Raw genomic sequence first — 15,841 nt, forward strand, 5'->3', positions numbered from 1 at the left:
AAGTGCCATTTTGTTTCAGCTACCTCTTTTTTTCCTGTTGTGACTACATAGGTATTAACCTGCCTTAGTGCAGACTGGCACTACCTAAGTAGAGATACAGACACACGGACCTAGGACAACTAAACTGCTGGGAGACTGAGGTGCAAAGAGTATATAAGTAAGTGCTGTGTATCTTTATTTAAATGGTAATGGGGTAAATCATCTGCTTCTGAGCTGCTGCATTCACAGCTAGTCACTTTATCTTAGTGGTCAACTGCCATAAAGACAAAAGCTGAGTTTGACAGCTCTTCACTCTAACAGTGCTATAGGCTAGAGGTATAGCCAGGCCTCCATCCAGCCTCGTACGCAGTCTTTAGTCCCCTGCCTCAAAAGTTTAAGTTTTTCTTGATGCATATTTTTTCCCCGCTACCATTTCCTAGCTCAGTCACCTTCTGACTGTGTTGGTCTGTAAATGCCACATCCAAACTTCAACACCCTTTCTCCAGTTTTCTAGCTTTTTTCATGGTCACAAGATTTTAAACTTTGCATCAGGCACAGTCCTACCATGAACAGCTGTAGTGCATTGAAGATGCCAGGCCTTATACTTGCTGTCTGTTGTTACTGTGTCTTTCTGAGTGAGCAGAGAGGATTTTCTTCCCCCAAGGGCACTTAACTTTCTCAAGAGCTTCAGATACTGTGAAAATACCAACCCTTTGAGGGGAAGGCTGGTTTCCTGGCAGCCTTTGTGTTCAAATGGGGAAACCTGATACTACACCCAGTGACGGACTGGAGGGCTCTCTTCTGACACTCATCCAAATGGACTTAGAGCAAGATAGTCTGTTTGTTGTAGCAAGGCTAGGAAATCTTAGTAACATGCAAGAAGTTCCTGCCAGATACTGCTTTTCATTCAAACAGGATGCTGTGCCACTCTAGTTCTTTTGCACTTGGGTGCATTGACATTGACAATATTCCACATAATTGCATGACAAGATGGTTTTATTTTGGTTCAGTAGGGATAGTCACTAGTAGCATTCTCAATAGTCTTGAATGAAAACAGGACACGTAGAGCTGGCATCCTAGCTAAGTTTCTCCTTCGTTTTAGTTCTAGCACACTTTTCTGCCAGCAGAGGGAGCTTTGTACTTTGAACAGGGCAAAGCTCCTACTTCTGTCTTGATATATGTAATTTTAGCACACAAAATCTATTAAGTTTTATAGAGAAAGCATGTGACATCACTAGTGGCTCCTTTACCTATACAGATATGCTAGAACAGTGCACCGTATGAGAAGAGATTCTTAAAATCTATTCCTTCTTCCCTCCCCCTTCAGCTCAAACTGCTATTGCAGTTCTTTCATTTACCTGGAGGTATGTATTTGATTAGCAGACATTGTGTATTGTAAATCAGTTTACTGCACAAGTGGAACTTCTGAATACAGCTAAAACTTCATTCATAGTCAAGAACAACAGACTACTTCCTCCATACTCCAACTTTAAAAGGATCATAGTCCAGCTGAAGAGTCAAGACATCATAATTGTTGTTGCTTTTTCACCTTCTGAAGAGGCACAGACTGCCTCCCTAGAAGCATTTATAAGTATATGCAGGGCTGCAGAAAGCATGTTTTTACTAGTTCAGAAAAAATAGAGTAGCTTTCTGCAATCGCTGGGCAGCCTTACGTAAGTGGCACTTCCTGCCAATTCCTTCTGAAACAGTGGTTCACCAGGCAAGAGCCAGCTACAAAGAAAAATTCAGTTGAGTGCAGACTCTCCAAGAGCACCAGTCTCCACTGCTTGACGCGTCGTTGGTCAAGCCTGAAGAAAAGGTCTTCGTGCTTAAACCCCAAAACTGCAAGAGAAGGGTACAATGTTAACTACATGTTGAAAGGAACTCCTTTTATCAACGCACATCAGTATTTTTCAGCCAATAGGAGCTAGCAGCTAGTTCAACTTCATGCCAAAACAAACTTGAAAGGGAGAAAGCATGTGAAAACCAAAAATTAACTCATGCTGGTTTGTTAGTTTTCTGTCATAGTATTTAGCAACACTTTGCTTCTAATTATTTTGGCTTACACAACCAATAAAAATTACATTATTTAGATCACTTGGTAATTCAAGTACCTCAGGATAATGCTACAAGCAACCCTGAAGATATTCCTACCTGCCCAAGGTTCCTCCAGCCTGGGTGTAGTATTTGTTATAATCCAAGCGTAGCAGCAGTTGAGCTAAGTCAGAGTTTATCTGATGGTTGCGAACACTAGAGAGAATCTTGAAGAGAAGTGATGACTGACGACTGAATCCCTGCAAATTAGAAGTAGTCAGTTCTGGGCACTCTCAAGAGAGAAAGAACGCAAGCCTTTCGTCTCTGTTCCTGCCTAAACAATCCTTTAACAGCCTGAAGAAAACAATCACTGCAAGAGAAGTCATGCTTGTCATCCAGTATAAGGTAAGCTGTCAGCCGCAAGAATTATTAGGTGTTAGGTATCCAAAAGGAGGGGTAGAGGCACTGACTGAGATCCACCTCCTTTCTATTCCAATAGGGTAATTTCTGCATGTCTGCCCACATTCCTCCTCTCTGTGCACATAGAATTTTCGACTCAGGAACAGTTGATTAATTAAAATCATTGCAAGGACTCATATAGAAGGTCTCAGCTTAAACTCACTCCTACAGCTGTTAAAGCCAAGATGACTGCTTAGGCAAATGTTTGCATGGGAGAAGAACAGGTCCATATAAACATAGATTCACCTTCACCAAAATACTGAGTTGTGCAGCTCCCCGTTCATCTAATGGGCCCAGATTCTGACTGACCAAAGAACAAAAACTATGGCAAAGGTCCAGAATTTCATTTAAGCAGTGGAAAACCTGCATGGGATAAAAAGTACAAGATAGTAGTTTAATCAGAGTTCAAACCCAGAGAAAGCTGTTCTTAATACCTGAAAAATTGCAGCATTCATAATCAAGATGTTGCTGATACCATGGTTTTCAATCAGTAAGGAAGATGTTAAAGCACCTGTAGCATTTTTGTAAGGTTTTCTATGGAAAAAGGACTTAAGTGTTATGCTGCGTCTTTCCCCCCCCCCCCCCCCCCCAACCTTTTGCAGACATTACTGAGGAAACGCAATCAGCATGAGCCATCCACATAGGCGCAGAAGTTGAACATTGGCTTCCCTATCCAACCAGCAGGCCATCACTGCAGCTTCGGGATTGAGAAGGAAGAATAAAGAACAGCAAGAGCTGTGGTTCAGGGCCTTGGTTTCACTGTTCACAAAACATGGAATTTCTTTTCTATCAGTTGGTCAAGGTAACTTGCATTCAGGAGTCTTAAGAAAGCCCAAATGCCTCACAGGTGTAACTACTGGAACACTTAGAAGTTCCAGACTGGATAATTAGTATTCTGCCACCTTTATGCTTTAGCCTTATAGAGCGAGCAAAATAATGAAACAGACAAGATCTGTGGTATCACTGCATTTCATTTGGGAATGTTTTTGTGAGGCTACATGTTTAATAAAAATACTGGCAACACTGTAACATATTTTTGACTAAAACAACAATAAAAAAGACCCTTAAAGTCCACTCAGGAACATCTCAACTATTTTTATCCTCTAAAGTGTAAGTAAGAGGGAATTTTTCCTTATCTAATGCATTTCAGAATGAGTGCCTCAGGAATACAGTTCCCAGCACTATGCTAATTAGTACTTCTTTAATAAAATGGCCTGTGAGAAAAATATAGCGACAAAATTTAAGTTACTAAGGTTAACTGAACATGGGAATAATCTTGATTTAAAATTGCAGCATCCACACTCACCAACTGTAAATTAAGCGATCTTAATTCAATTATCTGTTCTAGTTTGTACCTGCTTTATTCCTAGAATTGTAGTCTGTGCCCTGCAGATTATCACTGATCTGCTTTAAAAGAGATGGTTTGTCATATCTGTTCAAAAAGGTGTGTTTCTTAGGGCAGTTGGAGAATTTGTAGAAAAAGGTGAAAACAAGACCTACTTACAGGTTTTAGGAGGATGAAAGACTGAGCCAACAGATTACTTAAGAAATGATCATGAGCCAATCGTATACTCTCAAAATCTCGCGTGGCATTTATCTGCTGCAGAAGCTGTGAGAACTGAGATTCCAGTACATCCACCTGATGGGTATGTAAAGAAAGCTCATTAGTATCTTGAGGAATGGGAGTGCTTCAGACCAGCCAGAAGTTTTGTGTAAGAAACTTACTTTCCTTATTGCTACTCTTGCCTAAGAGGCTGAGGATCTCCCTTCTCTCTGCCTCCTGAATGGGGAATTATATACAACAGTAGTACATAAGAGGGGGGGACAGGACAGACGGATGGACACAATTTTTGATGCCTAAGTATTATTTAAGTAGAAAGGGAAATGGTCACTTTCTTTAAGATTAACTATTGAAAAAGTATATAGCTAGCATGTAAACAAAGGTATTTGATTGTAGTCATCTCTGAATTTTACACTGGGAAGTTCTATCTGGAATCTCAGGGCAAAGGCTGCAGTGCAAAAGCTCAGCCAGATTAGTCTGGAGAATCGAAAGCCAGGCCCCCTCAATTCACCTGTTAGGGCTATTATAAAAATGATATGTAATTCTCACAAAATCACACTACTAGTAACTGGTGTTTACATTTGAAAGTCTCTTTTTTACTTCAAATGGTCAGAATGTGGCTTCTTTCAATTCTTAAAAAAAAACCAAAAAAACCAAAGCAACAACTTGTGACTTAACTCAAACTGGAGTTCACTTAAAGGGTCAAGGGAAGAAGCCAGAATGGTATCTTAATGATGCTACTTCAGAGATGACTGTGGCTTCTCACAAATGTTTAGTAGTGCTAGAGAGCCAAAACACCTGCATATCCAGTAACACTCACTGATTCACAAGTCCAAAAACTTTATAATTGTAGCACTAAGTCTGGGAACTCAGAGAAAGTTCTAGACTTGTTCCAAAGGAAATCCTGATTTCCTTAAGGTACAAGGAATCTGAACCCTGAAAGGCAGGACTCCAGTGCTCCCTCCATGCATTTCTGCCAGTTCCTGATTAACTGATACAGTTTACCTTTCTCTGTAATCCTGACCTGCAGGTAATACTGAAGATTGTCCACAAGGAAAGCCATGTGATCCCTCAGACGCCACTTGATAGCATCAGTTCTGTTAGATTTCAGGTGTTTGCGTTGCATCTGGAGAGCCCAGCAGTGCTGTAGCTCAGCCTGGACTCGTCGCACACTCAGCAGGTATTTGAACACAACATTGTACCTACAGTCAAAAAATACAAAGTTGTTTAAGATGAAAATCTTCTTTGGGTGCCGGTACAGGAGAACATAACTGCAAGACTGGAAAAAGAAACAGGAGGTGGCTGCCTGCCAAAAGACAGGGTAGGTCAGGCGATGGCCATCTCAGAATAACAGATTTCTGCTTGTATTGGTTACTGACCTAAAAAGTACAAAGTTAATTTCACCGTAAGGAGGGAAGAGCTGACAATGTTTTGTCAAAGCAGCACTGTTCATAAAATAGTGCAGATTTGTCAGCATCTTGCAGGTCTTACTGTCATTACAACAACTATCCTCAATATGAGTAAGTGGAAAGAGTCATTTTAAGGTTCAAGGAGCAAGATAAAGTATTACAGCTCTACCTTTCTCTCCATAGAGAGGAAAAAAACCCAAACACATTAGTGAGTGCCTGAGATTAGGGAACCTATAGATGAATATACAAAGACCATACCTAGTACTTACTTCTCCAGAACAGCAGGAGTAAAGAGAATGTGCAGTGGCCATTGAACTTTGTAAGAAAGGCCCAGAGCTGCCCATCCAGAGGCGGGGGCTTCACGTGGAGATAACTCCCGGGAAGGCCCTTCACGAGTCTGAGAAGTATCTGAAAACAAATGAGGTGCTGAATTAAGTCATCTTCTCAGTCAAGACAACCATGGCAAGGAAGAAAAGGGGAAAGAACAGAATAAGAAGAGCCAAAGCAGGCTAGGTCATCACATAGGACTGCAAAGGGAACAAAGTTAGTATTTCTTTAACTTCAGAGAAGGGTAATAGGACTCGAAAACAAGGTCATCATCTCCCCTCTTAACTCACTACTAAAATACAAGTAGATACCTTTATGCTCCTTTCCATGATACTCAATGGTTAAGTGAAGCAGAGGAAGAAGGTTGTCATCATCTAACAGCACCTTATGAGCAGACTGCTGAAACGCAACGTTGACATCTGACACAAGAGAGCACAGATATCAACACAAGATGATGCAGCTAATGCTAATTTTGCACCCATTAATTAATTATGCTCGGCCATAAAAGACAACACTGACACACTATTTCCACTAGTTTCATTTAATTCTAGTTTCAAATATGGAGAGAAACCTGCCATCTGAAAGTTTCTGAGATGTTATTTTCACCCGCTCTGTGACACGTTCTAATTCACAAGTGCTTTCTTTCAAAACTAATGACAACATCTAGAGGATAAGATAGAGCTCTTCTGTACTGGATGTGGCTAACCATTTTCCTGCTATACCACAGCAAGGACAGCTTGGTAAGTGAATAAGCAACACTCACCATGTTCAGTTACAGCCGTAGGTGGTGTTTTTAACATGTGCTGTGCAGTGTCAATGAAGGCCTGAAACAGCTCACCTCGTCCCAAAAGGTAAAAGTCTTTTATAATCTGTGGAGATAAATTTTCTGTATATAAGCATATCAAAAACCGAGCAGAAATTTTAAGCATCCTAGCTGATGGCATCCATTGTTATTATTGCTTGGACAACTTCTGCCATTTCAAAACACAGCTGGAGAGCTCTGAATTTCATCCAGTGCCCAAAAAGTCTACGCTGCCCTTGCTTCAAGATGCAAACCACAAAACCACATACACATACCCCTCTAACTCTGTCTTTGACCAAGTTCTATCACTCTGTGCTCATTCTTGATACCTGGAAAATGAAAACAGCTTTACCTAAAAGAAGAAAGCGCAGAATCTAAGACAGTAAAGTATTTAATGGGAAAGAGACATTAAAAAAGAAAGAAAAAAAAATTTTAAGCTGCTTTAGCAAAAACAAGCTAGCAGTTACATTACCTTCAGTTGTCCTAGTAAATCTGATTCCTCCACCATCAGTTTCCAAAGATGCTAGCGAGGAAACAAAAACAAAAGAAATCTCCCCTCAGATTTATCTAAAACCATTCAGTGAGAACAGTGGCTGTCTTAAAATACTTGTGATGCATACAAAAAAGCACCTATATAAAATGCTATATAAAGCACAAGAGAACAAACTAAGAATCCTGTGTGTAGGCAGCCCATGCTACTAGTTATACCACTCTTGATGTATACCAGCAAGAAACTCTGCCTAAGAAACATGAAGACCCATGACAAAAAAGAAGCAAATTGTTATGAAATCAGTTCCACCCTAGCTTTGTTCTCACTTCTCTAACCTCCCCATCTTCTCAGGTTCCTCCCCCCGCCTGAAATGAAAAAAAGATTAAAAATTGCCAAAGCAAAGAACTTGTCCAGTGAGACACCATCTATTATGCTGAAAGCATGATGAAAAGTTCTGAAGTCGTTTCAAGTGAAATAAAAAAAATATATAAAAATTCCCTTCTTTCCTCCATGAAAGCACATAGTATTTGTTAATGTCCTTTTGTCATTAGAAGTTGGGGTAACATGAAGCTCTGAGCCCCGTAAGAATATGAAAGCAACCTGCAGCATTCACACGCTTGTTCAATCACTGATTCTAAAGAGACCCTTCTTCTCCCAGTCACTCACAAAACTGAAGAGCTCCTCAGCCTGTATAGTAGTTAGTTATCCTTCCTAGGATCCTTACCTCAGCAACAGTGCTCCGTATCCAGTCAACCACGGATTCAAAGTCCACCAAACTAAAGAGCGGTTGCTGCTTGAGTCGATGTAGCTCTGCTGCAAAAGTGTCCTCCTGGTTTTTTAGGATGGAGCCTGCGCAGCAATGAGAAAAGCGTTTTGGACAATAAAAAGGAATACCATTTGGAGAACTGCGGACCCCTTCCAGCACAGTGGGGCAGAAAGGCTGTTCAGGTAGCACCACCTCAGGTCTGGCGAGGAATGTGAAGTTGAGGAGGCCTCAAAGTACAAGTACCAAGGTACAAGATTACTACTGCAAGTACAGTTACAGTATAAACACTTGACATGGCAGTGCTGTGGTATCAGTAAAAACCCAAAATATTTTCTATGTAAATGATTGCCACTAACAGCCCTTTTCCTAGGACTGAGCTAAATCTTTGAACCCGTAACTGTTCTGTCACATTAACCAGTTGGTTTGATTCTCCACCTACCCCCGCCCCTTTCAAATCTATCCTACTGCTTGAACTTGGGGATTTTTTTTTTTTTTAACCAACTAAGCTAGAAGACCGATTTCTTTTCACCTCGCTTCTGCTAAGGCAAGAAAACAGTCCAATTTAATTGGTCCTTTTTTCTCTGCAATGTTGCTCAAGTCATTTGAGTACTTTTGCATAGACAAGCTCAAGATAGAGCCTCCATGGCAGTCCTCCCCAGTTGGTGTAGGAATATATTTCCAAAACCATCTCCAATGTAAACTTAGCAGGCTCTCGAAGAGAACCATCAGCCAGAATTGTCTCTGTCTTGCTGTCTTAAAGGCTCCATCTTGATCATTTGTCTTCCTTTGGGACAGCGTCCTTCCACAGTGACCTTTGGGACCACTTTGCAATGAATCTTTTATGTTTGTGGATGCATTTTAATCCTATGACACCATTCTGCAACATATACACTCAGAGCAAGATGTGCCCCTGTGTCTGTCTGCACTCTTCAGGGACAGGGATGCACACTGAAAAGAAAACATGACCGTTGCAATCGCTTTATTTATCCAGAGCAAATCGCATGGTGACTTGTTGCTGGAAACTTGGAGACTATGTTTGGAAAGTGTTATTATTTACTCATCCTGTTCTTATACCACTCCTTTGGAATCAGTCAGAAGCAGAACACTGGGACCACTGCTCTGTCCTGGCACAACCATCCGTATGTTCTGAACAGTATCAGCCAATAGTCAGTGACTGTTGAGGAATTTGTTAATACAGCATTTTGGAAGATACTGGTCATACTCATAACTGAGCAAAGGCTGCAAAAAAGATGTTCCTTACCTTTTCTGGTCAGATTAACATTTTGATTCTCAAACATCTGTACAGATTCTCCCACAAAGAGGATTTTCTCAGCAACCCGCACAGGAATGTATGAAGGCAGCATTTCTACTCGCAGAGAAAACTGTTTTAGAGATGGAGCTAACATGTTCTCCTCCTCAATCAAGCGCTGTCAAACACCCCAGAGGGAAGAAATCAAGCAAAAAAAAGTGTGAGAAAACCAGATAGAAAAGGTGTATAAAGGGGAGGGAGGTGTGTGTGGGAGGGGGAATCCAAGTACATTGGAAGTAAGCAGAAAGGTAGCAAACCTGATTTGCATCATTTAACTAAGCCTGCAAACTTCTTTATACTTCTGGTACGCTAGCAGATCTCCCTAGAGAAGATGTTGCTTTCATCAGAAAGGGGAGCAGAAGCGGGAAAAGGAGAAGCTAAACCTTTGTGGAATAGCAGCAAATTGGCTCTCCCAAAGGGTAATGTTACATCAGCAAAAGGAATTTTTGTTGCAATTCATTACATTAGTTTTTTTGCAGCCATAACAATGTTAATTAGCATTACCAAAAATAATCCTCCCCATTCCTATATGTTTTAACACTGCTAGAACACTTGTGATATGGGCCAAATGTAAACACCTCCAATAGCGAGCAAATAGGTTAAAGATCTCAAGGCTTGCTAGCATAAATTAGGCAATTTTCTCAGTTCCTGCAAAAGGTGTTTAAAACAATACAGTAAGTTATTAACTTTTTCCTGAATGTCTTAATAAAGAACTCCAAGTACAGAGGCAAGACTTTCCTTCAGAGAAGCAATACTGATTATTTCATTTGGCTTTCTTGTTATTGGAGAATTAGGTTCATTAGTCCGTAATCCAAAAAACACCGTGCTGACAAATTTTTGAGAACATTTGCCATCTACAGAATTCTTCATTTTAATAAGAGAGTTCAGTACGAGTTTGTATACTGATGTTACCAGCTTGGCAATTCTTTTCTTAAGATTCTTCTGGCACTTTTAGATGAGGAAATACCCAAGTATTTTATCGGTCTATCCCATCAACACTCAGGATTTCTTATTTTACTCTCTGACTGAAGAATTGCCAACACTGTTAGTCAATAATACTTAAGAAGAGAGTTAATTAGGCGCTCTCGCTGTCATCTTCTTAATGCCCACATTTTCCACCATGGATCTAGAAGACTCACCAATTTTCACATTCTTCTTCTATCCGATATAGTGAAATAATAGATTTTTCACTATCTGCCTTTTGAAGTTTTCCCTTGTTTTTGCCTGTATGTAGTCTGTCCTCAGCAGAGACTGTACAGGGCACTTAATTAGCATGCAACGCAGGGTGTTTCGGAGGTGAATCTTCTGTGTTCCCAGCCAAGTTGCGTGCAGCACACTAACACCATGGGTGCCCATGAAATGTTTACTCACAGTAAACTAGAGTGTGAATTTACAGAGTTGCAGTTGCTCCTCACTGGTCCCTGATGCAGACACTATTCAGATGCACAAAGTGTGGAAGATTACTCCATTGAGAAAGCTGCTTTGCACGAGGGCACTCTAATGGTATGCCATCGACATGAGGAGTTACCGCATTTCACCAGTATACTGGCAGGTTGCTCCCTTGCTTAACTTAGCACCTTGGACATGTTCTTAGCAGCCTCTTACTCTCGCATAGCACATTTTTCCCCAATAATGTCAGTAGCATTACCCTGTTGGGTAACATTTGCACAACAAATGGTTGTGCAAGAAAGGTACCTGACCCAGCTGCCAATAGAAAGGGTGCAAATCAAGTCAACGCCCAAGCTCCCCACACCATTTCCCTTGCAACTGCTCACACTACCCCCAATGCCTATGTTGAGCAGATCACAGTATTGACTGTAAGGAATCAGAAAAGAGTCAGTTAAGAGCAGGGTGAGTACAGCAGTTCCAATTACTTGACGCTCATAGGGCTTTCTGCCCCAAGATCATCCAGCTGTGCCAAACGATATGTCTCTCTGTCCTTTATGCCTAGCTGCAACCTATTACAATATTCTGTCTCAATATATGTCCAGTCTAGCATAGCTCACACTGAAGCAGAAGACAATATATTTCTTCTTTAGTTCCCTAAGGAACAAAGGATGCCAAGCTATGACTTGCAGTCTTACCAGGTCCTGCAGTTCTCGTAGCTGTTTTCCTGTAAGTCCCCCAATTCCTAGGTCGTCATCATCTTCTTCAGGTTGGCTAGGGACATTCCCAGAAGAGGGGCCCTGTTTGATAAAGAACTCTTCATGTTGGTCTAGCAGCAATCCATGCAGCATCCAGGCAGAGAGCTGCTTATACATGACTCCATGACACACAGCCAGAATCCTGAGGTCAAGAGAAACAGACAGTGGGGCCTGTGCATGCAGTAATCAAAACCTCATTGTACATCATTCTGGAAAGTCCAGTTAGTCAGCCAGGCAATATGGCAAGTGCTAAATGACTAATGTGGAATTTCATAATTTTTTTTTTTTTAAACAGAGAAAGGCAGACTGATCACTTGCAAAACTAAACTAACATATCCTCTGAATATGTGGCTTCTCCACGGAGATCTGCTAGTATACCAGAAGTATAAGTAAGTTTGCAGTGGCTCGCCAGTCCTGCTGTTTCTACTCAATTACCATTTCAGCATGAACACAAATTATCTTTTAAGTAGTCTGACTTTCTCCGCAAGGACATACAAACTTAGCAACACTCACCCAGTCACATTTATCCTTTTGAAGGATCAAAAAACAGTAAGGTCTACCACATGCAAAACAGTTCACGTAGACCTCAAAAGAAGTAAAAAACATAGGGTCTGACTTTCCTCAGCCCTAAGTCCCAAGTATGGAGAAACCCTTAATTCCTGCCATAAGCCTGCTTTAGATGAATAATGGGGACTGTGACAGTTTTCCTTGCATGCTACTCCTACTTTTATATCACGCAAGCCTGTTTTGCATGTACTGTTTTCACAAGATAAACACTTTGACACTAATTCCAGTTACTACAGAAGAATGAAATAATAGCTTTACTGTACCTACATACTTTTCAAGAGCACTGCGAACAGGAGGCAACCCCCCACAGCTATGTTTGTGGACTGTCTCCAATATCTGACATCCATGAATCTGCAGAAAGAAAACATGGTTAGACTAGGTGTGTTATTTGGATCTGTACTGACCTTTTCAGACATTTAAACACTATGCTTTCGGCTCACAAGAAAATGCCTTAACAAACTGCACAAGTCTTACAAAAAGAAAGATGTAACATACTCCATGTAGTGAAGAAAGAGGCCGCCTATGTGTGGCTCTACACCCAAGCTTCTCTCAAGAATTTCCCTTAACAAAAAGTAAGCATCTCTGGATTCTGAAAACATTAGCTTCTGCCTTCCCCACCGCCCCATGTGACGGTGGGAGAAAACAAACTCAGAAAAGAAGAAATTCCAACCAGCAGCATCTCGTACTATGAAATGTATTGTGATTATAAAATGCAAGTCATCAAAGATCATACTGATAACGAAAAAGTCAAATCCAGTGTAAATGGATTTGCAAAATAGTTATTAAGTACTTACAGTAGTACTAGGAATGGGGCACCCAGTACTGAAACCACATTCTTTCCTAGTATTAAAGGTGTGGGATGGGGGCAGAAAGAACTTTATCAGCTAAATAGGAAACTTAAGAGAAACTAGCTACAATTTTACTGTACCTTCTGAGTCTTGATCTGTTCCACCATGACCATCACAGAGGGGAAGAGTAACTGAAACTGCAGAACAAGGAGCAAAATATTGAATTAGGTTGCTATGCAAGGGAGAGAGAAAAACTATACTTGAGTAAGTGTGGACAGCAGCTGATTACAATAATTTAATGAAACTTATCATCTGGCTTTCACTGCAAATTAGAAACATGATGTGAAAATCTCTAGGAAGTATATCCTCCCTCCACTGAACCAAAATGCATGAAGTTTCTATATTCCAGCTGCAGTTCAGGCTAAACACAGACAGTGAGGAATATGCGAGGGTCAAGGTGGAGGACCTAAGCTTTGTGTCAAAGTGCAAGTGATCCTCTAAGCATGATTAAGGGACTACAAATGTAGAGGCATTAAAAAGAAATGGCATGACATGACAGACTAACCCTTATGTATCCTACCCACTTTCTTATCAGACTCAAGGAGTGGTAAGAGTAACCAAAGAGCACTACCTGTTTATTAACTTGACATACCTGGTCCAAGGAATAATTAACATGTGAGATGGAAAGATGCGGGTCGGCCAGAAACTGTAAGAACAACAAAGCAATGAATGAAAATTAAAATGAGGTATGGATAAGTAAAAAAGCCCATTTGGCTCTATATTCCAAACCTTTAGTTCGCACAGCTTTTTTTGCCCCCACATATTTTTGGGCTGTGTCCCGTTTTAGGTTATAACAACCACTGGATGGTGACAGTACCCAACATATGACAGCTGCTAATTTAGCAGAGATTAATCAAAACCTTTACAACTGAAAACAGAAGTCACAATAGTCTGAGACAGCACTGGGCTCTGAGGCAGATGGGGCACTTACTAAATTGAAGGTAGAGGGGACTTAATACTTATTAGAATGAAGAGTCATTTACAATGGCACCACACAGGAATAATTTGGAAGACATCCCTGATGTGGAAAGGAAAATACCTTGTCTCCTCTTTAGCTACTACTACTTAGCATATTAATTGCAGAAATGACAACTTTCCACAATCTGTCAGGAGCAGGACAGCCTCTCGTTCCAAGTCTCTCTCCTTTACCTCTTGTTCTAGGTCAAGTAGTGCCTGTCGATACGGCTGCAGCACTGAATCAAGGCCTGTGCAGAAGGCTCGCAAATAAATGCCATGTAATCCACCCTGGTTTTGCTGAGATGGATGATGGTCCTGAAACCAAACAATAAAATCTACATCAGCTCCCCAGTGGAGGTCTAAAGAGTAACAGAGTTTCTGTGGAGTGTTACACCAGCAGCCAGTGATCCAAACATGTTGAAATGCTCCTTAGCCCACCAGAAAGGGCCCAGGGAAAAAAAAAAAAAGTTTGTCACAAGGGGAGTTACTTGAGCAGAGTTATATTTAGCTCTTCTGTGGACATATGCAAGTGCTGGGAACCACTGGTAACTTCAATGCTTCCTTGTACTTATGCTTGCCTCTTGGATCTCAAAGCTCTTCACAAACCAAGAGGAGGACTCACTACAACATAGGGAGGAGCATCCTGTACAGTTCACGAACCCTGGCCAGTCTGCAGCGACCAGAAATTACTACAGTATGCTTCCCCAAGAATGACATTTCACATTTGGTCCATCTTTCGCTGTTCTGCGCCCTCCCTTACGTGCATCGCACGTTTGTTTGTGCTAGCACGGGTTTGCGCTGCAGGACATCGGCGCACCCGGGGCAGCTTGGCCGGACAGGCATCCGCTGCGCTCTGCCCGGGAGAGCCCGCGGCGGCGCGGCGCGGCGGCCCCACCTGCTGCTGTACGTGCCCCGTGTACTGCTCCACGAATTCGGCGAAGCGGATGTAGTCGGTGCCGAGGCGGCAGAGCCGGTTCAGGACGCTGGTCTCGCTGGGGTGCAGGAACGGCAGTTCCTGAGACACCTGAGGGGGGAAACAGCGGTGAGGGCGGGGCGGGGGCCGAGCCGCGCCGGCGGGGGCCGGGCCGGGCCGGGCCGTACCTGCAGGCCGCCGCGCTTGCTCCAGGTGAAGGCCGCGCCCGGGTACCCGCTCAGCGCCAGCAGCAGCTCGTGGATCATCCTGCCGCGCGGCGCCGCGCGGGCTGCTGGGGAGCGCGCGAGGGCCGCCGGGAAGGGCGGGCCTGCGCGGCGCCCTCAGCCGGGCTCGGGGGCGGCAGCGCGCCCTGAGGGAGCGGCCGGGGCGGGTCCTCGCCCGGCACGGAGGGGAACGGGGCCGTGCCTGGGCGGGCGCCCCGGGCTGCTGGGAGAGTCGCCGGGTGCGGCCGGGCCGGACCGCGTCGTGAGGGGCGCCCTGGCCCTGGCCCCGGCCCCTCTTGAGGCGCGTTGGTGTTTGCTTGCTGTAGGAGCACGGTTGAGTGACGTGGGTGGCTGTGATGGCGAGTGCCGGTCCGGAAGGTCCCTGCCAGGACAGCAGCAAATCCACAGCCTTCTAGGTTGATCTTTGGTTTTGGTATTCCTTAGCAGGTTTCTTTATCAGTTTCTCATGTTATTTGTCAGTGTTTTATCAATGCCGGTTTTACCTTTCTCCGTTTACTATATTGCTTTCCTTCACTTTCTCTCTTAACCCAGGTAGTCTTTTAATCAAAACTGCCCACTTTCAAAATTGTGGAGTTTATCTAATAAACTGGTTTTTAGCAATCTCCTTTTCATTGTCTTTTTCCTGTTTTTGGCAGTGTTTTTCTTCACGTGCGTTTTTACTCTTCTTCATTTAGAAGGAATTAGCGTTAAGTATCATGTAACAGATGTCTGTTAACTGTCCATTTTAAACTTGTATTTGGCTCATGATCAGCTTGTCACAATGAGCTCTGAAATGCAGGAAGAACTTCTGTTATGTTCTTACAGGGATGACTAAGTTCCTAGTACATTGCCTCATTTTCTAAAGAATTTTTTCTTTTAATATGGTGTCTCTGACCTGTATGCATTGGCTTTCTATAGCTATCTTTATGTGTAACTTGAGAGCCCCAACAGTATCATTCTATCATTTATCAGTGTAATAAAACTATCCTCTTTATATTGGCAAAGCTTCTATCGTCTGAATAAAGACTGAGGAATTTGCCGAGCAATTTGTT

At 42.5% G+C, this 15,841-nt stretch overlaps 1 protein-coding gene across 1 annotated transcript; it reads right to left on the reverse strand.

Moving 5' to 3' along the window:
- Positions 1 to 965: 965 nt before the first annotated feature.
- On the reverse strand, positions 966 to 14,831 carry TUBGCP4 (tubulin gamma complex associated protein 4). The gene is made up of 18 exons (XM_050903081.1): positions 14,754 to 14,831; positions 14,548 to 14,676; positions 13,845 to 13,967; positions 13,288 to 13,341; positions 12,776 to 12,832; positions 12,119 to 12,198; positions 11,221 to 11,422; positions 9,089 to 9,254; positions 7,786 to 7,910; positions 7,044 to 7,094; positions 6,533 to 6,638; positions 6,081 to 6,188; positions 5,712 to 5,850; positions 5,058 to 5,235; positions 3,977 to 4,111; positions 2,719 to 2,835; positions 2,134 to 2,273; positions 966 to 1,821 (listed from the first exon to the last, which is right to left on the reverse strand). Exons 1-18 carry the CDS (start codon positions 14,829 to 14,831, stop codon positions 1,809 to 1,811), a joined length of 2,001 nt encoding a protein of 666 aa, XP_050759038.1. The 3' UTR covers positions 966 to 1,808.
- Positions 14,832 to 15,841: the final 1,010 nt, after the last annotated feature.

This window comes from Gymnogyps californianus, chromosome 11, assembly GCF_018139145.2.
Source record: "Gymnogyps californianus isolate 813 chromosome 11, ASM1813914v2, whole genome shotgun sequence".
Classification (NCBI taxonomy): Eukaryota; Metazoa; Chordata; class Aves; order Accipitriformes; family Cathartidae; genus Gymnogyps; species Gymnogyps californianus.